The sequence below is a fragment of the Echinops telfairi genome, unplaced genomic scaffold (assembly GCF_000313985.2).
Source record: "Echinops telfairi isolate 266 unplaced genomic scaffold, ASM31398v2 ScPeMD7_7467;HRSCAF=8505_1, whole genome shotgun sequence".
NCBI classification, from domain to species: domain Eukaryota; kingdom Metazoa; phylum Chordata; class Mammalia; order Afrosoricida; family Tenrecidae; genus Echinops; species Echinops telfairi.
This window is the reverse complement of record NW_022111368.1, coordinates 25,724,275-25,748,964: the sequence shown is the minus strand read 5'-3', so window position 1 is coordinate 25,748,964 and position 24,690 is coordinate 25,724,275. Positions and strand designations below refer to the sequence as shown.

The following is a 24,690-nucleotide window of genomic DNA, read 5'->3' as shown; positions in this document are numbered from 1 at the left end:
TCCAGGGGTATGCTCCGAGTTCTCATGAACATTTTACTCAGAAGTTTTAGTATCCACTGGTAGCCTTTGTCCAGCTACGCAGATGGTTGCAGAATGGTGATTGTGCACCCCCCCCACCCCACCCCCAATAATCACCTTGTAGGCTTTTTTGTTTTAATTCAGTATTACCATAACCCATTACCAGGATTCTTTTTGATATAAAACAACCCGTAGTGGGAATCTGTTCATGTTGTCCCATGAATGTTATATTCTTTCCTGGTGTAATAAATACAATGCTCCACGCTCATCCAGAATGTCTGGTGCCTATAGATAACCGGTTGCTTTAGTAGATGTGACCCAGATACTGCATATACTTGTGTATAAGCCGAGTTTTTAAGCACATTTTTAATCAGGCTTTGTGGTAAAATTCAGTACCTCGGCTGATATTGGGGTCGGCTTATACTTGAGTGTATATATGGTACATCACCTGAACATGGAGCCATCCTTTCTATGTGATTTCAATAGAATGAGCAAAGCCATTTGCAGTAATTCTACTGAGTGGCTTTGGCCTCCTGTCACTGCTTTCAAAACGCAACTCTACGCCCCAAACTGCAGGGTTTCTACCATGGCTTACCAAGGCCTTATGTGATCTGTTCCTGCTGCCTCTAGATTTCTTCTGTTAACCACTACACTTCATCCTCACAGAGCAGTCATCCACTCCTCACGCAGAGCCTACTGGTCCCTTAAAAAAAATGCTGTGTTTCAAGTGCTCTCATTTTGGTGACGGGGGCGGGTGCAGCTGTGATGATGATACCCCCAATCTGTCATTGAGTATGTTACTTATTGTGTAGGTCTAAAGTGATCAACCCAGTCCCACAGAGCCAAGCTTAACTAAATGGCTCCAGCTGTCCAGGCATAGTGCTGGTGAATGGCATGGTTCGTTCCATACATTGTCGTTCTTATTTTATAGTTTGTTGATATTGGAATAATAACAAGTATTGAAATAAACCATAAACAAGTGGATGTTGCGAAAAAGGGACAGGAAGTCTGTGTCAAAATAGAACCCATTCCTGGCGAATCTCCCAAAATGTATGGAAGACATTTTGAAGCTACAGACATCCTTGTCAGTAAGGTGAGTATTCAGCACAAGTTGCCCTTGAACGAGTCAGTCTCATGCTTTCCTCAGTTCTCAGAGCTGTAGTTTGCACATGGAGAGCATGGTGGAGCTAGCTCCTTGTTCGGACTTGGCTGTGGAATAGCCTTGTCTACAAAAGGTTACCTGTAAGTCGTGCAGCACTAACAATGTAGGCGGGCTTCCAGGTCCCCTCTCCCTGACAACCCAAGGCGACCAACTTGGGTGACAGTGAGCCCACTTTCTTGTTTTTTCAAATGCATTTTTTATTGTGAATTAGATGTGGACCATATGTGCTGGCGGGGGCAGAGGGGGCTTTGACTGATTTTATTCACCCTGTCTGTGCCTCGGACATTGCAGATCAGCCGGCAGTCCATCGATGCGCTCAAAGACTGGTTCAGAGATGAAATGCAGAAGAGTGACTGGCAGCTTATTATGGAGCTGAAGAAAGTATTTGAAATCATCTAATTTTTCCACATGGGGCAGGAAATGGAGTCAATGCAATACTGTTGTAGTATCACCAACAAAAAAACAACACGGACTATTTGAACGCCGATGGACTTAAAGAATATGGAAGGAAAAAAACAGGTGTATAAAAATGTTTTCCATGAGAAACCAAGAAACTTACACTGGTTTGACAGTGGTCAATTACATGTCCCCACAGTTCCGATGTGCCTGTTTACCCACTCCTTTCCCTCCCCCTCTACTGGCTGCTGTTTTAAACTTTGCCCTTCCCCAAATTTGAATTTTTATTACAGATCAAAACTTTCAATTTTATACTGATTAAATCAGTACTGCAGTATTTGATTATACCGAGCTTTTGCAGAGTTTGTGATTCCTGGACTTTTTTTTTTTGATGTAAGAAATACTTTATTTATGCATATTCTTCCCAGTGATTGACACCCCTCCCCCCCACCCAACATTCTGCCATATGCCCTTACAGAAATTTTTATTTTGTTTTCCCCCATAGAAAAGTAGGAATTCTGGTATTTCTTTATCTGCTGTGTGTAAAAATATAATAGTTACAATTCAGAACTACCAGTAAAGGAAACAGACACCAGTGAAGCTCTGTAAGGCTTCCATGTTAGTTTAGCTCTCCCAGCAGTCCAGCGCTATCTTCTAGGGCCATGGACTGTTTTAACTGTCATACGTTGTGTCAGTTAACATTCAGACTTTTTATACTACGGAATTCTATTATGCAGAATGACTTGGCAATAATATAGGGAATTATTAAACTGTATTTGGGCTTTCTGCTTGTTTTGTAAGCCACAGATACAACATAATGACTTTTTCATAGTAGTGATCTGGTTGTACAGCTTGTTTATGGTTTTCCTGAAGAATGTGCGGGGGGAGGGGGGGGCATATATATAACATTCCCCAACTTAACTAATTTAATGCCTACGTAAAAAAGCACACATTGTTGAAGTCACTTGTAAGGTGTTTGGAGAAACAACATGCAAGTATTCATGGGCAAAGAATTATAAGCTATATTTTTACAGTGTTACGGTAGAATAGCATAAATATTTTATATACATTTGAAAATCTGTACTACTATTGAAATTTCTCAAGTCAAAGTAATGAGCTCTAACCTACCTATTTCTAAGGGAAAGTCAGATGTGTGTTCGGTGTCCTTAAGTAAGTTTCTCCACACACTTGAATGGTGAAGATATCTTAAGAATTGGAATGTTGGTCATCAAAGTTGAGCCACAATGGCTGTTAACAATCTGACCTAAAAGCTTTCAAAAAGCCCTTAAAAAGTATAATAAAAAATAGCTGAGCATTTTCTTTCTAGAGTTTTCTTAAGGATTCACAAAAAGGAGCCTATACAAAATATACATACAGTTCTTTATTAAACAACTGTAAACACTTCACTGTAAAAATCCATAAAACTTTATAAACAAACCTTTTGTAAATAGAATCTATGCTACAGTAAAAGAATTAACACAATTATTTACATGCAATACTGACAAATTTGGCACTTCTTGAAAAGAAATGTACAAAACACTTGCTTAAAAAGAAAATGAAAATTAGAAAAAACTCAGAGCATTACTATCATGCACTTCGCAAATACCTCACAAGCACTTATGGCACAGCTAGCGAGAGCCCCAGGGATCTTTACGTAACCTTTAATGTGCTTCCGTAAGTTTGTTGTAAAACCACTTGAACATTGTCTAGAATAAAATCAAATGCCATATTCCAAACTGATTCCACCGACTGCTGCATCAACCTGAAGGTGGGGGAAGGAGAAGCATCATTACGAAACATTCCTTCCTTGCTGCAAGGTTTAATAACTTCATTTTTAATTTACAGCATAAAAATCAATCTTAGCACACAAAAAGGCCTTTGCTGTGGTTTTAATCATGTATTTAAAGTTCAAGGAGAATAAGCACCTTTTGTCTACAATTCAAAATAGCAGGCATGCCTTTATTAACTACAGGTGTCAGTTACTGTGACTGATTTGCATTGCCTGAAAGTTTTTAAAACTTGCTCAGTGTCCTCAACCCCTTCAACTAGCCCCGGTGACTCCACCTCCCCACCGTAAAAAACTAATTTTTAGAGTACCTCTTCATGTATTTTATAACGAGATCCAATTTTTCCAAGTCTTTTTCCTCAATCAGATCAGTACAATATTTCACAACTTGCAGAATGTCTTCTTCCATTGGATCTAGGGAAGAAATGCCAAGTGAGAACCAATATCTCTCTAAAGAGAAAGAGAGAGGGCTGCAGGCACAAAGGAGACCTGCTTTTCTGCAGCCAGACTGCGGGCTATAAAGAACTTTTTCAAAGGCAGATTTAAAAAGGTTAGGAGGTGCCCGGTTTAAGCTTATTAGCCATTGGAAAATGAGAATATGAACAGATTAAACTAGACTTAACTCAAGTAACGTGGATACCACCTAACAAAGTAAACAACCTGAAATAGTAGTTATCCATTCTTTGAGCAAGGTCTTCACATCATTAAATTCCACAGCTCCAGCTAGATTAGGTGCCAGGGGCCTAGCACAGCTGGGTAGGTTCACCTGCAGATCAGGATAGCCTGTCACGCTGGAAGTGGAAGCAGGCAGTTCTCCCTGGTTAAAAAAAACAAAAACATGTCACAGTGTACAGCAGTTAGACAATATCTAGTACCTCTAGAACCCATCCCAGTAGAGGTTTCTTTTAAATAGTACCAGGGGCTTGTCAAGCGCAGGACCTTCTTGTTTCAGGAAGCCATCAATTAACTTCTGGGGACTCCTGCAGGGCCCTGGCAGGGATTTTGCAGGACTGCTCAGCAGCTTGTTTTTCAAAGGGCTCTGAACCTTTTTCTTCGGGCTGGTGGGAGTCTTCTTTCTGCTTTTTTTCTTATCTCTCACTGCTGCTGGTTTTAACTGAAGCCAAGGGTTCTTTGGCACTAAAAGACGGATAAGATCCTCAACAAATGCCGCAGAGTACAAGGGCTCCCTTTGTGGGGCATAACAACACTTAGCCACATTTTGTTCACTGCAGATACCACCCTCCCTGTGTGAACACAGCTCCTAAGGCCATTGTAATATCCCAGTTATGACATGTAGGCCTTCAGTAGTCTCACCCTCCCCCGAGGCTTACCAGACAAGCTGGCTGCCTGCTGCAGGGCTGTACTCTCAGCCTGCCTGTGCCTTTGATCATAGGCTGCTCTCAGCTCCTTCTGAAGCTCAACAGGAAGGGCAGCAAACACCTCAGGATCCACCTAGAAGAAAAGTGACAGTTTAGAGTGGAACCTGATGTATTCCTTATGGCAACTAGTTAAGATTTTTCACAAAACAGATTTTGTTTTCAAAACAGTTTTTTTTTTCTGGCCTGCACAAATTCTTAATTGGTTTTTAACAGCAAAGCTCATCAAATCCTCCAACTGTGTAGGGTGAGAAAAAGGAATAAAATTTAAGGACTAAACTAGAGAACATGGAGCAAACATTAGGCGCCTATGGCATGTTGTTAAGCTCACTCAGCCTGAGGTACTGTCCCGGTGCATGACCCAGCAGGGAAGGCTCACAGTCAGCAGGCACAACTGATTCCAGGCAGAAACTATAAGCCCCTCTCCCCGCTGACATCACACTTGGTTGTACTTCAGACAAGTGCTGCTCCTGTCATGCAGATGACTGAGACAAGGTGTCTGCTACTGAGAGTTCAAGGTACACCAAAAAGGGCTGAGCTGCAGCAGTTCGAATGTGCAAACTGCAGATGGTTCCTAAATGGTGATTACCTGTGAAAATGCTGGAAGTGCAATTACATTAATTCCCGTGTCGCCGTTGGATTCCTGAGGTTCTGGTATTTGCAACAAAACTGTCCCAACTGGTTGTGGTAATATTCCTGTATTACAGCCATTTGCGGGTTCTTTCTTTCTGTCCCCAGGTAGCTCTCCTTGCTGCACAGCACACACTTGTTCTACTTGTTCCCGGAGATCTGGTGGAAGTGCCTCTAACACTGACTGATCGAGCTATAAGACAGCAAGCATGCAAGTTTGAAGAACAGCGTTCCAGAAATGGCGTGCTTGCAGTTAGCACAGCACTGCAACTCCAGTGCGAACGTTCTGCATAGGGAACATTAAATTCAGAAAGCTCCTCTAGCCTTTCGTCATTTAAGCACAAGGTAAAATGTGGAGTCTAGCAATTCCAGCTCCCCACTGCTGGCCAGCACCATATGCCCAATAACTCCCCCAATACAGAATGACCATGTCAGAGGAGCACAAAGAGCTAGTTAATAAATTCAGATCTACCTTGCCTTGCTGATGGGCTGGGACTATGTACCCAAAGCCTTTGCTAAATTCCTGGGACACGGTAACAAGTTCCTGGGGTCAATTTACCTTTTTCTCAGAATGGAGGTTGCTCAGAACAAGAAATAACACCTGAGTCTTGGAGAGCAGCAAGCTAAACCTGCAGGTTCACTTGCCTTTGGCCTGCAGACCAGAATCCCCTGCTCCTTTGGCCAGGTGCTTCCCTTGCCCATCAGTGCCCACCCAGTCCTTTGGAAACTCATAATACCTGTAAATTAAGTAAGCTAATCTCAGCAGGAAGCAAGTATTTCATGTTTGAGCATAAATGGAGCTAATGCAAGCATTTCTGAATTGCATCCTCCCTAGATTGCTAGCCAGCCTCTACATCTACTATGGACTCCTTCCACAAAGGAGAGGTGGCCACAAGGACTTAATTACAGCTTTAGGCTTCCAAGGAGCATACAAAGTCAGTAACAGAATGCCTCATTGACAGTCCAAACAAAATCATTCACTCTTGTCACTAGACACACAAAGAGAATGGTCAGCAACTGCAAACCCCTTTGACAAAGGTCCTACTTTCTTCACTCACTGCCAGCCAGTCGATTCCAGCTCACAGCAACTCTACAGGAGAAAGTAGAACACTGAGTTAGTTTCTGAGACTAACTCAGAGTAGAAACCCTCATCTTTATCCTGTAGAGCAGCTGGTGGTTTTGAACTGCTGACCTCAAATGTTAGTAGCCTAATAACGAGTAACCACTACGCTACCAAAGCCTCCTTTCTTTATGACCACTAAAGTTTCTTTGCTGAGGTGAAGAAGCACATGAGTAGAATTACAAACACTGGATGCTGGCACTGCCTTTCACTATTTTACAATTTCCAAGAGTTGTACATCTTTGTAAAACGTCCTCGAGTGCCTACAAGTTTGAGAGATTCACCATTACCCACCCTAGTAGATAGCACTCTTTCTTGGACACACTGATTAATACGTTTAAAATGTCCATCCTTTTATGAAGCTGCTTTTGTACTGACGATATTTAGAATTAGAGTGACATACCTGAGAAGGTGATGGAACCTCTATACTTAGGTTAAGTCTTGATTTCACACTGATAGGAGGATGTAGACCATTCCATTTCACTGAAGACTCTGCTTTGCTGGGAACAGGATTGAGAGCGGAAGTCAGATGTGTGGGGACGGAGGGCAGCAAAGTGCATGTTCTAGAAGTAGATGAGATCTCAAGATCCATGGCAGCTAGGAAGACTGCAATCAAAATGGGAAATGATTAAAACCTCAGACCATCTGGGGATATTTTGTTTTTGTTAAGTTGGACCAGCTTCCATCGGCCATTGCAGGTATTTCTTTAGTAGACACAATGAAAAAGATCAAAGTTTTATTAAGGACTTAATTAAGAACATAATTGGTTTCTTTAAAGAAATCACATCCAGCCACGCCAGATAGGTGGGACATACGGCCGTCCTAAAGATGTACACACTGCCCAACAAGCCCCCCAGACAGAAGGACCACCAACCTTCCTTGTGCTCCTCCTCTGTGGATTTCTTAGCTTTCTGAACTTGTAAGAGATCGATGACAGAGTGGGACCCGCCAGAAGAGTGCTCTGATTGTACCAATGGGTGACTGGGACATGTGGGATGGGTCTGATGAGTCGGAACCAACTGATTCATTTGAATTCCAACCTACAACAGAATGAAAAATGCTTATTTCTGGGAAGGATCAAGTGAAAATGGATTCAACTAAGCAAAGTCTCGGCTTATCTTTTAGACTATATTCTACATCACAGGTTCAGAAACTTACTTGGCTTATTGTATTCCCTTTTCAGGAAAAACAAAACAAAACCTACTCAAAGAGTTGCCCTCCCTGGCAATTTAAAAATGTTTGTGCTATGGCCCATAATCCAGGATAAGTGTCGTTATCTGTTCTGCAGCCCTCTGGATTATTCCAGGGCCGTATATCAGATCCAGTGGGCAGTCTCACCCAATTTGGAAAACACTTACCTAGATGTTGTTTTCAGGATAGACAAAAGAAGGGCTCAAACAAGAAATCGCTTTCATACATAATTCACATGGTTTCTAGATTATCTGGGTAACTATTCATCCCAATCTCACATCACCCAACTCTACCTAAATAGACTATAATCACCTTAAAATTAGGGACAATGGACTGGATAATCTACCATTTTTAAGGCATCTGTACATATCACCACTACCCACCCCATAAACCCATCACACGAGTACCTCAAAGGATGTTTTACTTAATCATGCACGGCATAATTTTTTAATGCTTCACAAAACCCACACTAGGCCAAACGATGCCCTTTGCCCATGTATGTACACATACGGCAAAACTTACAAAGATTAATCTATCACTAAGAAAAGGAATTTGAGGGGTTTGCAATTTTCCTTCCTCTGGCCTATCTGTTGGAAACGTATCTTCATGTGCCTCTGAGCACTCTCCCTTCTAGATCAGACCGCAACCTCAAAACATTTCTAATTAGAAAGGACCTTAAAGCCGTTAGCAATTATTCGCAGATTCACATTCCTTATAATCCCATCTGTACTTCTAGAGGAAAGAACAGGAGAAATACGATGTAGATTACTTTTGTAAAGAAAAGTTGGCATAAAGATTCAATATATAATTATTATTCTATGTTGAAAACAAAAATATGCCTACCTGACTCTAAAAATTAAGACATCAGGTCAAATAGTCAGAAATTATTCCTCTTTCTGTTCTAGGATTGTATCAGAGGAGGGAGCGACTTTCACCTAAGCCCCCACCTGCCTGCCTTGACCATTCTCAGATCATGCACCACTGAGAAAAACATTACAGAGAGCCAGAATTGAAAGCTTTTAAGTACTCACCCCTCTCATATCCGATATATTTAGTTTCATTGTATGAAACATGTTCAGTGTAGCCTTTCCAATGATCTTTGCACTATCTGTTGCCTGGTCAAGAGTGACAGTCCTGTAAATGATAGAATGCTTTTAAAGGAACGGTTTACTCCTTGTGTACTCATCTAAAAGCCCAATCCCACAGCCCCAAGTTGATTCCGACTCAGGACACAGAACTGCCCCAGTCCAGGGCTGTAATCTTTATACTTCACATTTGTTTCTACTTTACATAAAGGCTTTTTGAATTCATCCAGGAAATGTACCCTGCTTCTCTTCTATGAGAAAGCCATTTGCAAAAAAAAAAGTAATTCAAAATATTTACTTCAGGTAATGTACAGAATAACTTAAAGCAAGATTTTTACTTCATCATGATTTTTTTCTTCCTAAATTGTAAGTTGTATTAATTTTGTTATCGAGCAGTTACACAGCAAAACATACACCAATTCAACCATTTCTATATGGACATCAGTTCAGTGACATGGATTCGATCCATGTTGCTGGGGGACCACTCTCACCCCTCCTGTTCAGAGCTCTTCCTCTCCCATGAATGTAAGCTTCCTGCCCCTAGTTAATGCTTCCCGGCTATGCCTGTGAGGGTAGTTGGGCACCACCCACTTCCTCTGGTCCAAGACAAAGAGGGCAGCAGGTGCTCAAGAAGGCATTCTACGTTCCTCCAGTTCCCGACTTTCCTTTGCTGCGCTGCTCTCCAGGTCAGTCAAATGGAGAAAGTCCGTTGCTCGACATGGTGATTTCTTTCCAAAACCCCACTAACTGACTACAAGTGATTTTAAAAGGCCTAAGCTCTTAAAAAGACAGAAGTGGGGGAAAAGACAGAGTGGAGGAAAACGTTCACCAAAATTGGGAATACTGAAGGCTTATCAGTACAGGGACGGAGCCCTAATGGTGTAGTGGTTACGAGTTGGGCTACGATCTGCAAGGCCTGCAGTTAGAAACCTCAGGAGAAAGACAGGGCTTTCTACTCCTTAAGAGTTAGTCTCAGAAACCCACAGGGGCAGTTCTACCCTGTCTTAAAGGGTTCACCATGAGTCTCAACCCAGTCGATGGCAGTAACTTAGCAGTACCTGATAAGTTATCAAAGTGCCTTCTAAATGCCTTAAGCAAGAAGCCAACTCTAGATAAACAATTTTTGCTACTAAACTCACTGCCATTGAGTCGATTCCAACTCCGATCAACCGTGCAGGACAGAACTACCCCTTTGGGTTTCCGAGGCTATAAACCTTTTCGGAAGCCTCACCTCTCCCCTACAGGGCCGCTGATGGCTTTTCACTACTGACTTTGTGGTTAGCAGCTCAATGCATGTAACCACACCACCAGGACTCCTGTAAATATGCTCATTAGAGAAGCTCAGAATCAGTGGTGTTGGGTATGTGCTATGAAGGAAAAGCTGAGGTGTGGGGCTGAAAATGTGCGAGAGGAGAAGATCCCTCCCATGCCAGACATCGCCTCTCTCTTCGCAGGAACCTGAGCTCTGTACAGATGTTGACACCGAGGGGCTAAGGCTACCAACGCACCAAGGAGGGAAGAAGGGCCTTGCTCAACAAGAGCCTAACCTTTTCCTACCCAGACCCCTGTATCAGTACCTTCCCACCTGCCCCTGGAGGAAGCCCACTCGGGAGTTGGGACACCAAGGACTGCTGCACACCTCCACTCATTCACCTTAAGTGTGAGGAGCCCACTGGTCTACACGCTCTGCTAGCACCATAGAGACTCCAAACAACACTGCTGCATGTTCCAGAGCAATAGCCAGCTAAGGACAACCAGAGAGATGCTTCTAGAAAGTCTCTTCTACAAGACTGCGGCCGTAACATGGGAAAAAAGAACTCTGAGAAACAAATGACGGCACTGGTGCTAGAAGAGGATTTAGGAGAGCAGGGACAATAGTGCATCTGTGCGCAAGGACCAAGAGATTCGACGCAGCCATCCCAGGAAGTGCTCCCCCACCATCCTAGTGCTCAACTTACAAATCTAACAGTGTCCAAGCGCCCTGCCCAAAGGCAAAGGCCAAAATGAAATTCTAAATGCGAATGTTCAGAGAGGAAAAACAGATCGCTGATGCACAGCTAATAATCATCGCCTCTATATTTAAAACTTTCCTCGGTTACCTGGTAGAGGTAGACATAGGAAAAACATTTTTACCTCTATACAATTTTTCCTAAGAAGATATTAGAAGACATGGTTCAATAATTGAGAATTAACTAAAGATGGGGGAATCCAACAGCGATGAGAGAAGGGCTATATCCCAGAACCTCAATTTTGCAGGAGGTCTTTAAAGAAACCAATTCAGATGGGGGTAAGCCCTAAGAGAAAAGTCTCCCAAGAAAAAACAACTGAAGTGATACAGATACATATAGAAGCTATCTGTCAATATACACGTATGTAATCTTTGTATATATATAAAAAAATACAGGTATGTCTACATGTGTGTTTTTTGTTCTGTTGTACACAAAGTCCCTACTTGAGTCGGAATCTCTTTGACAGCAGCCTAACAACTATACGTATAGTCTGTGGAGTTTCACACACACAAACCCACTGGAAGGAATTAGAAACACACAAATACACTGGTGGTAGTTTAGAAATAAACTCAGTGACAGATTCACAAAACAAACACACCAACTAAAATACTTGCTCGGGAATAGCAAATTCAAAAGGAACTGACTACAGTACAGTATACAGTTTGTAGATCTGCGATGGGTGGCCTCTCTGTGGTAAAATAATGGAACACCACAGGCAGTGATTCAAATAAAAACTGATGACCTCCTTAGGGAGAAGTGGAATGGGCACCTAGAGGAAGCAGCAATTAGGAATGGAAGGAAGAAGACCATAAATCCTCACCTGCAGCAGAAAGTTAGCAAATAATGGGCACAACAGGAATAAGCTAGCAGTTGCTCCTCAGGAGAAAGACGAGGCTTTCTGCTGCTTTTGTAGAGAGTTAGTCTCAGAAATCCACGGTGGCAGTTCTAGGGTTCGTATTTTTTTTTTTTGAGGGGGGCGCAGAGGATTGATAGCAAGAACACAAAGTACTGTGTGACCTTTTCAATGACATAGATCTATATAACATTGATAATAAATATACTTCAAATAAGAAACAATATAGGAACCTCAAAGGGATACAATCATCTTGGGGGGATCGGAGAGGGTGTCTTAGAGGAAACAACTATTGTTAAGAAAAATGTTCCTACGTGCTAAGGCCAGCGCTGGGTCCACACGGGGCTCAGAGACCTGACCCTGCACCCCAGCCTGTCTCTTCTGTGGCAGTGTCACACTGCATCTGAGGTTGAGAAACAGGGTTCGTGTGGACTACAAGATGATGAAACGCGGTGCTGCACTCAGCTTACTCAACCGCGCGACCTCACAGAAGCCCTTAATGTACTTCTGGGCTTCACAGTAAATATTTGGGGTTTTGAAGTCACTTTGACATATTCTTTAACAGTCTGTAATGAAAAACCTATTTGTTGTAGTTCACATGTCATAAAAGCAAGCCGCAGGCTGGATCTGGCCCATGGCAAGTAGTCTGCCAACCTAAGTGGTGGAAACAGAGGTCAACAGCTAGAAGCCCTGTGAAGCACAAAGGTTTGCAGTTTAAGCCCACCAGCTGCTTGGTGGGACAAAGACATGGCTTTCAGCTTCCACAGGGCCAAAAGCCTTGCACCCCCCCGGAGCAGCTCGCTCTGTCCTGTGGGACTGCTCAGAGACAGGTGAGACTTCTTTGCAGTGGACCAGGAGTTTCAGTTATCTAGCCATCACCATAGAGCTAAGCATCTGGTATGTAGATGTTAACGCTCAACAGTGTTAGGAGCTACTACAGTGATGCAACAACAACCCAGTACAGTGAGCACAGCTAATAATAATGTAAGTGTAAGGCTTAGGAGTTGACCTATGCCTTGGTCTCTGTGTGATGAGATCATACTTCTATTCACCACAGGCTCACTTTATAGTGATCACAGCTCAGGCCGCGGCAGTCATTTTAAGGCTGCAACATAATGCACAGAAGACTGCACAGCACAGCCCTGTGTGGACCAGAGGTTACACACAGACGCGGGAACGCTTATGGGCGAAACAACCTGAGGTTTGCTTCAAAGCAACTGGCCAGGGGTGGGGGGAGTGGTGGCGTCACAGGCTAGCTTGGAGAGTCTGCATGGTTGAAATAGCTGTAGTGTTGAAATGAGGATGACTGACAGGCACATGCCTTCGGGGTTTCATTACACTAACCTTCCTGGTTGGTAAATATTTAGGTTTTTCAGTGAACGTTTTTTCCCTTTTTCTTTTTAAATTTAGGACAAAACAATGCTATTACCAGCAAGTACATTTAAGAAAAAGCTGTGTGAGCAGCAATAGAGATGATAAAATATAATTAACCTCAATTTGTTTAATGCTATAATTAGATATTTGGATTCTTTGTATTCTCAAACAAACAAAAAACAAACACTCCTCATAGCGACCGTACCCTGTAGGTTTCCAAGACTAATTCTACAGGAGTAGAAAGCCTTCTCTTTCTCCTGAGGAGTAGCTGATGGTTTTGAACTGCTGTCCTTGCAAACTGCAGCCCAACACATAACCCAATATGCCACCAGGGCTTCCTGAGTAAGTCCTTAGTACTGCTGGATACACCGAAATGGGCAATGCTAGGTAAGTCTCAGATGTTTTCAAATGTGTAAATACATAGGGGGATTAGGGATGGAGATGGCTCTAAATGACAAGTTCTCGACCCAAAGGGATACTGTTAGAATTTTTAGATGACCCTTTCCTTGTATCTTTTCAAAATCCAGCAGTTCCAATTTGCACACATTCTTGGCAAAGGATTAGGAGGAGGTAATTGATGAGGTTCAGATTGGGTTATGCAGTTTCAGTTATTGGTCTAGATCCAAAGGAATAATGCTGTTGGTTTGCATTGTGAGCTTTCTACAGGTGTGGTTAAAGACTAAACAACACAAGGGGTTTCTAAGGGTTCATGGGAAAATATTGTTTCCATACTTCATGAAGCCTCCTTGTTCACAAAGAGTTAAAAGTTCAATGAAGGTTAGAATAGTTCATAAACTAATTTGAGGCAAAAGAGTAATTTATTGGTTCCAGGCCTTAAAACACCAAATTATGCCCCCAGAAAAAAATGCTATAAATTGGATGTTTTAAAAGAGAAACAATTTTTAATAAGATTATTATATCCCTAAGTAAGGTCTAATAATCAACTTGCTAAAGAAGAGACCATTCATATTGTATTTAACTATAATTTAAAATGCTTGTATATCACACTTATATTTTATCAATTGTGTTTTCATTTATAATCCATGTTTTGGGGTTGAAGGATCACGTTATTTTCAAGTATGAGTAGTCACCTCATTGCTCTCAGCAGTGTCAGCATGCACTAAATACATAAGGAACCCTAGTGCGCAATGGGTACACAATGGGCTGCTATCTGCAAGGTTGGCAGTTTGAAATCAACAGCCATCCAGTGGGAGAAAGATGAGGCTTTCTGCTCTCAAAGACTGAGAATCTTGGAATCCCTTGGAAACCTAAGAAATCCTACTCTGTCCTTTAGGATGGCTGTATCATTTGTAATCCGGGGACTGCCTGTACAGAAATATACAGGCAGCCCCCAGATTACAAATATGTTTCAGTCCTAAATCTGTCTTTAAGTCAAATTTGTATAACTCAGAACAGTTAGCTATTGTGTCTAATGTCAGTGAGTGAAATATTTGTCTTAGTATACAGTGTTCCTTCCAATGCATTAAAAAAACATATGAAAATATCCTAAACATACTACAGTAATATTCTCTGAATGTGCACTGTAAAGTAGTGCCTGTTCATTATTACAAACCATTGAATGTACCTTGAATTTTTAATATAACAGACTCTCCTGGGGCTGACTCGCCACTAGGGGTGGTACCTAACTTGGATATTCATAACCTGGGAACTGCCTCTAATGTGTGCGGTAGGAATAAGCTAACTCTTAATTATGCTAGTTTAATTCTGGCTTGATAAAGTAAAACACAGTGTCCACTGTAGCATAAAATGAAACACAAAATTAGTCCTTTGGGTCACAAATCCTTTATGAAGTTTTATCATGGCCATCACATTAACGTGTGTGTGCTTTGAGTGCTGTCTATCAGTTCTCCTAGGAGTCCTGGTGGTGGTGTGGTTATGCATTGGACTTTTCGTCACAAAACCACCAGACACGCAACAGGAGAGAGATGCGGCTTTCTATTCCAGAAAAGAGTCAGTCTCGGAAACTCACAGTGGCAGTTCCACCCTGCCCTATAGGGTCACTGGGAGTTGGAACTGACTTGAAGGTAGCTGAGTATGGTTTGAAGAGAGCAGTTCTCAGGGACAATGAATAATCAGTTCACAAACAAACTATACCCAACCAAATGAAACAGATGTCACAGTAACATTGTCTTTTTCAGGTAGTCTGTAGAAATCTCCCTGGGACAGTTTTACCAAGGCCACCAAGTCTCACCCGTCTCTTCTGTCTGCAGGCGTGTAGTCTAGCTCCTCTCTACCAGACCCTGGGTTAGAGGTTGAAGACCCCAAGGAAAGGTGGTTAAGGGTGAATCTCACTGAAATGGACTGCCACACTGCACTTGAAGAGCCACACAGGAGTGCACCTGGCCTATGCCAAGCAGCTCTGGGCTGAGGCCTGTCTTCAAAGAGTATCAGGAACACCATAGTTGAGAGTCTCTATTCAGACCTTTTTTTTTCAACATATATGGATTTTAATGGTCTGTATTGCAACACCATTACAACATCTTTTTAAGATAAGCTCACCTGGCTATGTTATCACAAATCCCATGGCCTCCGAATTTGGCGGTTTCCACAGGGGCCCCCGGCTTTCGCACCATGATCCTAAGAGTCAGCCGCTTGCCCTTCATGCCAGCAGCTTCAAGTCGTCTGTGGATTTCTTCTGAAAGACTCAAAAGAAAAGCGTCTGCTTCCTTTGGCTATGAAGAGAGAAACATGGGAAAATGCCCATGTCAATTTCCTCTATACCCAAACACTTAATAGTGAGCATATCTAATTGTTCACTTTATTTTGCTAAGCGTTTAATTCCAACACAAATAGCCTGCATACCCATTTTCCCAACCAAGTAAAAGTAAAGAGTATCTTTTAAAAAACCTTTTTTTCCTTGCTTTTCTACACCATCACTTATCCAGGGAAGTGTTGTTCTGGTGTGCTTTCTTTAGCACTGCGCTTTCTCCCTACCTCGAGCCCAGCACCATCTCCAGCCTCAGGGAGAGGTAAACGCTGGACTACTAGGTCCACACACCAGGAGGGGACTAATGGGCTAATCAGACTTCAAGCCCGCATGGCAGGGTTTAGGCATATGTCTGTGTAAATTCCTAAAGACACAGCCAAACCCAAATGTGTATTCGAAAAGGAAATGGAAATGATGCAAGTACCCAAATACTTCAACATTCCTCAAACTCACTTTCAGCCAGAGGTATTTTCTACACAAAATATAATTTCTGGTCTGTTTCCCTTCACTGTAGAATAGGTATACTGTACTTTAAAATTCTTTAACACTTGCCCCCCACCAAAGCACAATTGTTTCAAACCTATGCCTTTTTCTGAGATCTGGGTTCCCTCAGTCAGATCCTTGGGCTTTGATCTTACATACTGAACTTCAAGTCTCCGGGTCTCCCTGAGCAGGGGTGAAGACGGCAACGGAACAATGTGAACGATGACAATGAGGTGCAGTTGGTCAGAGATCCATACCTGGGTAAACCTTATGCCGTAGTTGATCTCAGCTGAAACAGACTTCCTTTGCTTTTCAGTTCGAACTGGCCGATCATCCAAACCCCGGCAGAACCTATAAAGCATTTGACCTGTCTTGGGACCAAATTCTTTTTGGAGTTTGGCCATGGTCATATATTGCAAGTCGCCGCAAGTTTTAATTCCCAAGGATGTCAACTTGGATTCCATTGAACGACCAACTCCTAGAAAAGGAGATAGAAACACAGAGACTTAATTCTGCAGATACGTGAACAAAAACAATCTTAGGAATAGGAAATAACTGCTATTCATACAAAAACCTAACTTAAAATGAGGTTAACTCCCTTAAAATTGTTGATACAAGCAAAGCATTTTAAAAATTTAAAGAATTTCCTTAGCACAAAATCATGCTGTTTAAGCAGAAATGTCTCAAAAACCCAAGACCGAATTAAGTTATCAAAAGCATGTAATTTTTAATCCTTAGTTTCAAATTTTCTATCTCACAAAATTGTCAATCAAGCAATGCTATTGTTGGCTACCAGCAAATAGGCTGATTTTCTACAGCTCCACATGTGCAAAGAGTGTGTGTATGTTTCAGGGAGTTGGAGGATGGGGTGGGGATACGACATGGGACACCAAACCACCAGCCATTCAGCAAGCAGTCATGTATTCAACCATTAGAACTATCTGGGAACTCCTGATTATTATTCCTAAAAACAATATAGCCTGTTGTTTTAAACGAGCTTGCTAGTATTATTTACAGACATACTAGCAGGCTCACTCACAAACACTTAGGGCTCTCTACTGCCATCACACTTCACCATAGCATCTACCACCCTTCCTTTAAATGAGAACTACAACAGCAACTTTTGATACAGGTCCAAACCCAGAAATATGTCACACTGGTCAAAAGCAGTACCAATGACACAGAGATGAAAGTTTTCGTCGAACAGAGGGCTGGAGAGGGCAAAAAGGCTTCTTTTATCAAAGAGTATTTCACTGAAAAGTTAGCAGCCCCAACAGTACACCCTCAAAGATGCAAGTCCCAAGCCTCGCTCAAAGGATACTGGTACTTTCTGCTGATCCAAGTTGGAGCCTTGGTTTTCCTCCAGTTACTCTAAAAGCTTATTTAGAAAATATGCCTATCTGGGGAAATGGTTAAGATAGGGGAACTGTCATTCTTATTAATATGGTCTCCACATCATCAAGTCAGTATTTCCCACTGATGAGAAAAGACCAGGCGAGTTTCTGCTCTTATAGGATCTTATTGAGAGAGAGCCTGGAGTGAAGTTTCTGCTCATTTCTGCCCTGGCTAATCCTGGCTCCCATCTTCCTTAGTGGTCTGCAAAACAAAGAGCTTGGAAGCAGTCATGTCTGACACACAGTTCAGAGGTTCTCACCACGACTGACCTATGGACCTATGGTAGTGGGTGAGGCTGACGGTGACACACAGGTGGCATCAGTTGCTGCACTACAAACCTCTAACTTTTCAGTTTAACAGCCCACGGACAAGTTGTAAGCAAGATCATTTTTAATAGAAATTACCTTCAGTGTTAAGGGCACTGCCTTCCACTCATGCCATTTTAAAGTCCAAGTGAGGTCCAAGTAAGGCTAACAGAGGCAACACGAGTGAGACCAACAGCCAGCCCACCTGGAACAACCATAACTCACAAGAAGGTAAAATTCTAAGTGAAGCCTGCCTGAGTTTGTTTCAAGATGTAGGACAGAGAAAACCAAGGGGACAGGCAACTCTTACAATGAGCTAGGCACAGGCAGGCAGACAGAAGGTCCGGGTCCCCCAAGATGCTCGTGGGCCTGGTGATCTACTTCTGAAAATCCTCTGAGGTGCAGTTCTATTATGACACACCCGGGGTCTATGAGTTGGGACTGACTTGACCTTGTAGACATTCCTTAAGAGGTTCAAAGCTGTGTTTAGGCACTCAGCCAGGACACAGAACTTGCCTCACACTTGACTTTCAGTGAGTAAAGTTGCACCACCCAAGAAGCAAATGAAGGTGAACAGGACAATGTCTGGGTCCTGGACTAAAAATCATCAAAGATTCTGCAAAATCAAGTCAGTAACCACAAAGTCAGTAGTTCAAAACCACTAGCCATTTGGCACAAGAAACAGGTGGCTTTCTACCCTCATAAAGAGTTAGTCTTTGAAACACACCAGGGCAGTTCGAGTCTGTCCTGTAGGTTGCTATGAATCAAGAATCGACTCAATGGCAGACTGTGTGTTATTGTTTTTAATATAATAAACTTCAACTCCGTTTCAGATACAGCTTTAAATATATAGGTTTCCTTATATATAAAATTCATGATTAAAATGGTCTAAATTGTTTTATCTAATAAAGTAATTTGGTAATTTGATTCTACAAAGTTAAACTTACCTTACAATTCACACTCACTTCTGATTCTAATACATTTCATGTTTTAACCTTATTTTTTAGGGAGTCAGAAAACTCAAAAATTACCCCACTCTAAACAGCATCAGGGTCATTTAACAGCTTATGGCCTTATAAGAAGACAAATTTCTAAGTTAGTTCCCATACTACCTTTTTTGAAATTAGATTGACAAATATGCATCTAAAAGTGCCACTAAGGGGGGCGGGGTCAGGGGGGAGGGAGGGGGAGGGGAAAAAAGGAAAATGAGCTGATTCCGGGAACCCAAGAGGAAAGCGAATTTTGGGAATGATGAGGGCAACAAATGTATAGGTGTGCTTTACACAATTGATCTGTGTATTGTGATGAATTGTATGAGCCCCAATAAATTGATTAAAAATAAAATAAAAATTAAAATGCCACTAAGTCTACCTTTAACAAGCCCCCCCCCCAAATTAATTTAAATATTTTTCATTATAAATGTCCTGAATTGAACTTTCCCCAAACACATAGAAAGCTTTACAGGTGTTTGGCAAGTGCCTGGTCCCAGATTGAGCTCTGTCTGAGAAGAAGGCATCTATCTGCTAGCATGCCCGTGGTGCCTGGGAGGTTAAGAGACTCTGACATAAACCCTTGTTTGTCTCTCACTCCAACTCCTAAATGATACCTAGCTTACATATTAATGGATCTGATTTGCATACCAGATGAATGGATGAAAATAACTATTGCAGGGAAAGGTGTTTTGCTTACTTCTTCAAGTACAAAAACTGCTGGGAATTCTGGAATTGTCATGGTTCAGAGAAGAAAGAATGTAGTAAAAGCTACTTAATACCTACAGCAGCAGAAAGAGATGAAATTTCGGGAGTCATGAGGAAAATACCCTATTGAATGAATGCCTTGAGAGTATTTATATGACTTATAAACAGATTAATAATTTTAGCAAGCGATGACTGTAATCTTTTAAGAGCTCACAGGCCTTTCCCAGGTAGCGTTCGGATTCTCCAACGGGAGACCCCGTGCTAGCACTGTGCCCTTTGCATCTGCTGTCAGAGCCGTGGGGAGCGCATGCTGCTGCTGTTTTGCGGCAGTGGGTGCCACAAATGACTTCCTGACGGTACCTTAGTGTGAGGGAAGGTGAAAGGAGTCCAACGTGTCTGCTGAGTCGTCAAAGAAAAGCAGGATTTAGGCAAAGACCTAATGAGGGTGGAGGAAGGAAGTGTTTATAAAAAAACTGGGATAGCAACATAATGGAATGCAAGCTTGACCAAAGTTTGGGAAAGAGTTTGTAGACAGTGCACGCATGGAATTTGAGAAAGGTGGAAGGGAAGGCAAGTTAGAGACAGTGTAGTGGGCCTCAAATCATGGGCTCATTTCAAACCCTCTAGCTTTCAGAGAACCTATACATAAGATTAGTGTATTTACTGGGAGGGGAAACAGTGGGAGAGGAAAGTTGTCATAAATAAATGGCATACAAAACCACTGGTTTCTTTATTTTCTTTAGAGAAAAACTTAATGGATTCCATAACTAAAATTGATAAACATTTAGATAATTTTCTGAAGCCACAGCTTCAGGTCCTCAACCATGGTGATGGGTGGGTGGGGAGTAGGTTATGGATGGGGGTGGATGATGGGGAATTCGTTAAAAAATCAAGTTCTGTTTGTAAGGTGAAAAGCAAGAAAGGAAGGGTATGAGAATTCATCGGGTGAATTCAATACTACGTAAGATAAGATTTGTGGTCATTACTGTATGTACTTGAGTATAAGCCAACCTGAATATCCACAGAGGCACCTAATTTTACCACAAAAACTGCATTAAAAATGTGCTGAAAAACTTGACTTATACTCAAGCATGTGCATTATATAATTCCATGTAAACTTGAAGATATATAGAAGTTTAGAGGTGGTACTCAACCTGTCAATCAGGTTAACAGTCTGGTGGACCCTCCTTGTGGCCTTAGACTCATAAGGAGGTTCCTGGGAACTTCCCCTCTCTCTCTTCCTTTACTTCCTGATGGCTGCCGCTGATTGCTTCCAGAACCCACCGCCGTTGGATCCACAAGATTTTTGCGCCCACTGGCTTGTGATATTCTGCATTCTATATTATTCATTGCATGTGGCTACGTGAGTCTGAAGAGGGACTTATGCACCAGTATCGGACCTAGGGATTTGAGTTAGACTGGGCTGGGATGTCTTTTTGATATATAATTACTGTATATACTCGTGTATAAGCTGATTTTTTCTGCACATTTTAATGCAGCTTTCGTGGTAAAATTAGGTGCCTTGGCAGATATTCAGGTCGGCTTATACGGTACTCCTTGATAAAATTAAAGCTCTATCTTACACATGAGTGTCACTAAATTTGTTTCTCTAGTCAATTTGACCGAACACAAGATTAGAACCTTACATTTTAAAACAAGAATAACCATTATGGTATCCAGAGTGGATCTTAGAACAGTTCTCATTATACCCACTGACTTTTATTCAATTTGTTTCATGCACAGAATACTTTTTATTCAACTTGTGTTATGTACATATATTTAATGAAATTTAACAGATTATTGATAAAAAAAAAACTTTACAAAGCCGACATCATCTGCTTTATATAAACGAGAGGAGTATCTAAAAACAGCATCAAGAAATACCATTTGCCTTGGTAAATTTGGAGAAATTTACTAATCTAATCATAGAAAGGAAGCTACTATTTGACAATTTGTGAGATAGTCACACACACACACACACACACACACACACACACACACACAATCCTAGATCAACTCAAGACACCACAAGGCCAAACCATTTGTCTGCTATAACTAATTATAATTTAGTGATTTGTTTTCCCATGGGAAAGTTTTTTAAGAGCTTAAGTTGTTTCATCTCTTTTAGCCATATGGTAACTAAATAAAAAGCAAGAATAGCTGAACACCCTGCCCTTTGGATAAGGACAGCATAGATGAACTTTTACTTCAACCTCTAGCATTAACACATATAAAACATTCCCCTGTGTTCAGGTTCCATTTTTCCTAACATAGTTCATACTTTTTCTACTTTTAATCAAGGTGATATTCATTGAGGAATTCTTTCATTTTGATTTTTATGGCACTAAAGAGTAGTTTATATATTTACTTTTAATTGCTGTTTTGGAAAAGGGACAACTCTAAAAGGCACTACAAAGTTGACAGTTCAGAAGACTTTGAGAGACTTGTGTTTACCTGGGAGATTAATAACTAGCTGGCCTCTGATGAAGTCGTCGACTTCCTCTGGCTTTAAGTGGTACTGCCCGTCTGGTTTTGCTTTTCTGGTTGCCATTCTAGCCAGGAGAATATTAGAACCTAGAAAGTTTATTTAAAAAATAAAAAGCTTTTCAATAAATATTCGTGATATTTTCTTAATTTCTTACCAAAAACAACTACAGACAGGTTACATACCAAATTTCTAAAAATAACTTTGAATATGTCAAACATTGTATAGCACGACACTGACAGGACTGTGCTTTGTACTGTCGATGGGAGCAAGTGTGGGGGCTGGACAATGGTCAGAAGCTTCTCTTTACTCGCCTTCTACTAGCCAGATGGTGGAAGTAGAGAAATCGGTCCTGACCTTAAGGTTTGGGTTTTCAGGCAGTAAGGGTAACTGAAATTCATGCTTGGTAGGAAAATAAAACTAAAGTAACACTATCAGATTGGGCAAAACACAAAGTCAAGGAACCAGAAGCCTCACCGTGCAATCAGCACATGTGGAAGGGAGACGGAGGGCAGGACAGTCTTACAAAGATAGACAGATGTTGACTGTGAGAGCCATGCTGGGGATGTGGGCATGAAGGGCTACCGCAGATCAGAGGAAGGGGTTCTGGACCTGACTGGATATCAGATATTGGTGGAACTAGTATGTTAGGGGAGCTTCTATGTAGATTTAAAATCTCAAGAAATTATGAAACATATACCATAAGAATTATGGCAATTAGTTTGTTCCAGTTAGCTATTAACTATGTGAACTTCCAACACTTGTAACATGAACTGCACACCTCTTAGTAACACAACTGTCTTAGAAGTGAGGTTTATGCAGCAAGCTAGTAAAAACACAAACATAAAATGGCTTCAATGACTTGAAATGAAGTGACAATTTTAGGGATTCCAAAGCAATGCTTTTCATTAAAATGGATAATACAATGTGAGCTGGATACTGACCAATTCCCACAGAGGCCGCACATTGAGTCTGGTCTTTGATTTCCATTCGCACAGCATTTGCAAACTCATCAGGAGTAAGTCTGGTCTCAGCAAGGACTTCAGTGATGTCTACCAGTGCTTCATCACAGCTGACAGCTTCGATGTTGTGTGTATAGCTATCAACACAGAGCAAAGGCAGTGATTCACAGCCACAGCACAGCATCTGCTGAGCAAGTGTTACAATAAAAGCTCTCCCATGGCATTATCCTCTAACATTCTCTCACACATTTTAGATGCTAAAACATCAGTGCTAAAAACAAGGTGGGAAGAACTACAACAACAAACAAGGAGGCTCCAGGTGCCGTTCTTTAGTTACCCATCTTTTCTCTGTTCAGTTACTTCATGTTTTCTTTCCCACGGTAACTACTAAAAATTCAATGGCATTCATTCCATTTTCTCTCTACTGACAATGTTATTGTACATCTTTGACTACCTGGAAAGTTCTGAATGAATTAGACTGATTCATAACACTTATTCTAAATTTTTCAAACAGCATTTACCAAATCCATCAAGTAAGTATCATGTATACTCAAATATAAGCCGAGGCACCTAATTTTACCACAAAAACGGCATTAAAAATAAAGCTGAAAAATTTGACTTATACATAAGTATATACAGTAATTCCTGCTTGCCCTAACAAAGATATGATTAAACACCATCCACAATAGCAAGTCTACAATGCAGTACGATAAAACGGTTCATTGTTCTACCTGAGACATGGCCATTTATACTCCCTGATTTACTTTGGCTTTGGTCATCTTTAATGATCTACTCTTAAAAGATGATCATATGAAAAGAAAAAATAAGAAAAGCGTTGCTTTGCAGTGTGGCTATGAAACGGAGTGAGAATAAGCCTGCACTGTAAGGAAACCAGAGACCTCAGAAGTAAACATTTGTCTAAAGCTGTCTACTAGGTAGTGTGTACATAGTACAAGGACCAGGCTTCATTTTTCACCTCTATGTCACTGCAAGTTACAAATCAGATTAACACCTGAGTCATTCAGTAAATGAGTGTGCTTTGCTTAGGCTGAAATTAAAGCTAAAAATCTAAAGAACATAAGAGTACACATGATGTGAACTTTTTTTTTCCTTGAATGAAGCTATATGCCCCTGGTATTGTTTCTACTGATAAAAATTGTATCAGGGTTATTCTAGACTGATCTTGCTGAAGTTCTTCAGATCTGAGGTCCAGGGTGGCAGCCTGCCTGAGGACCTACTTGCTCTCTCAACCATGCCACCCCCTTTAGATGCTACCACTGACCGAGCTTTGGAACACTCTCCACACCAGATTTCCACATTTGGGATCTTAAGACAGCTATGATTATAACTGACCTACCACTCAGCACTCAACCCTATTTACTGATAGCGGATTAAGTGCACTGTCTCGGTCTGTTTCCTCCCTTCTACTAACATAAGCTCTTGTGAAGGTAAGAATTGGGTCCTAGTCCTTTCTGAAACTACCAGCAGTGAACAGTGTTTTGCACTTTTGTACATTTCTGAAGAGCAAATAAGAATTATGGCAATTAGTTGGTTCCAGGTTTTCTTTTACTATTAAATATAGGCATGCTAATATTTTTTAAATCTATCTTTTCTCAAAAGGAACTAATCATATTC

The 24,690-nt window shown here is 41.4% G+C and overlaps 2 protein-coding genes across 5 annotated transcripts in view; one reads left to right on the top strand and one right to left on the bottom strand.

The window, feature by feature from the left end:
- EIF5B (eukaryotic translation initiation factor 5B) overlaps positions 1-1,939 on the top strand; it is a 71,274-nt gene extending 69,335 nt beyond the window's left edge. Inside the window, exons 23-24 of the mRNA XM_004704343.2 lie at positions 950-1,111; positions 1,472-1,939. Of these exons, the coding sequence (XP_004704400.1) occupies positions 950-1,111; positions 1,472-1,579 (270 nt within the window). The 3' untranslated portion in view covers positions 1,580-1,939. The remainder of the gene's footprint in view (positions 1-949; positions 1,112-1,471) is intronic.
- A 1,000-nt stretch (positions 1,940-2,939) lies between these two features.
- REV1 (REV1 DNA directed polymerase) overlaps positions 2,940-24,690 on the bottom strand; it is a 61,944-nt gene continuing 40,193 nt past the window's right edge. For all 4 annotated transcript variants that reach the window (XM_004704341.2, XM_004704342.2, XM_045283863.1 and 1 more), the window contains 13 exons: positions 23,038-23,192; positions 22,063-22,182; positions 16,469-16,689; positions 15,521-15,693; positions 8,711-8,813; positions 7,363-7,528; positions 6,892-7,094; positions 5,328-5,561; positions 4,694-4,814; positions 4,279-4,499; positions 4,023-4,179; positions 3,674-3,776; positions 2,940-3,338 (listed from right to left, as the gene is read on the bottom strand). In XM_004704341.2, coding sequence (XP_004704398.1) covers positions 3,227-3,338; positions 3,674-3,776; positions 4,023-4,179; positions 4,279-4,499; positions 4,694-4,814; positions 5,328-5,561; positions 6,892-7,094; positions 7,363-7,528; positions 8,711-8,813; positions 15,521-15,693; positions 16,469-16,689; positions 22,063-22,182; positions 23,038-23,192 — 2,089 coding nt within the window. In that variant the 3' untranslated portion in view covers positions 2,940-3,226. The remainder of the gene's footprint in view (positions 3,339-3,673; positions 3,777-4,022; positions 4,180-4,278; positions 4,500-4,693; positions 4,815-5,327; positions 5,562-6,891; positions 7,095-7,362; positions 7,529-8,710; positions 8,814-15,520; positions 15,694-16,468; positions 16,690-22,062; positions 22,183-23,037; positions 23,193-24,690) is intronic.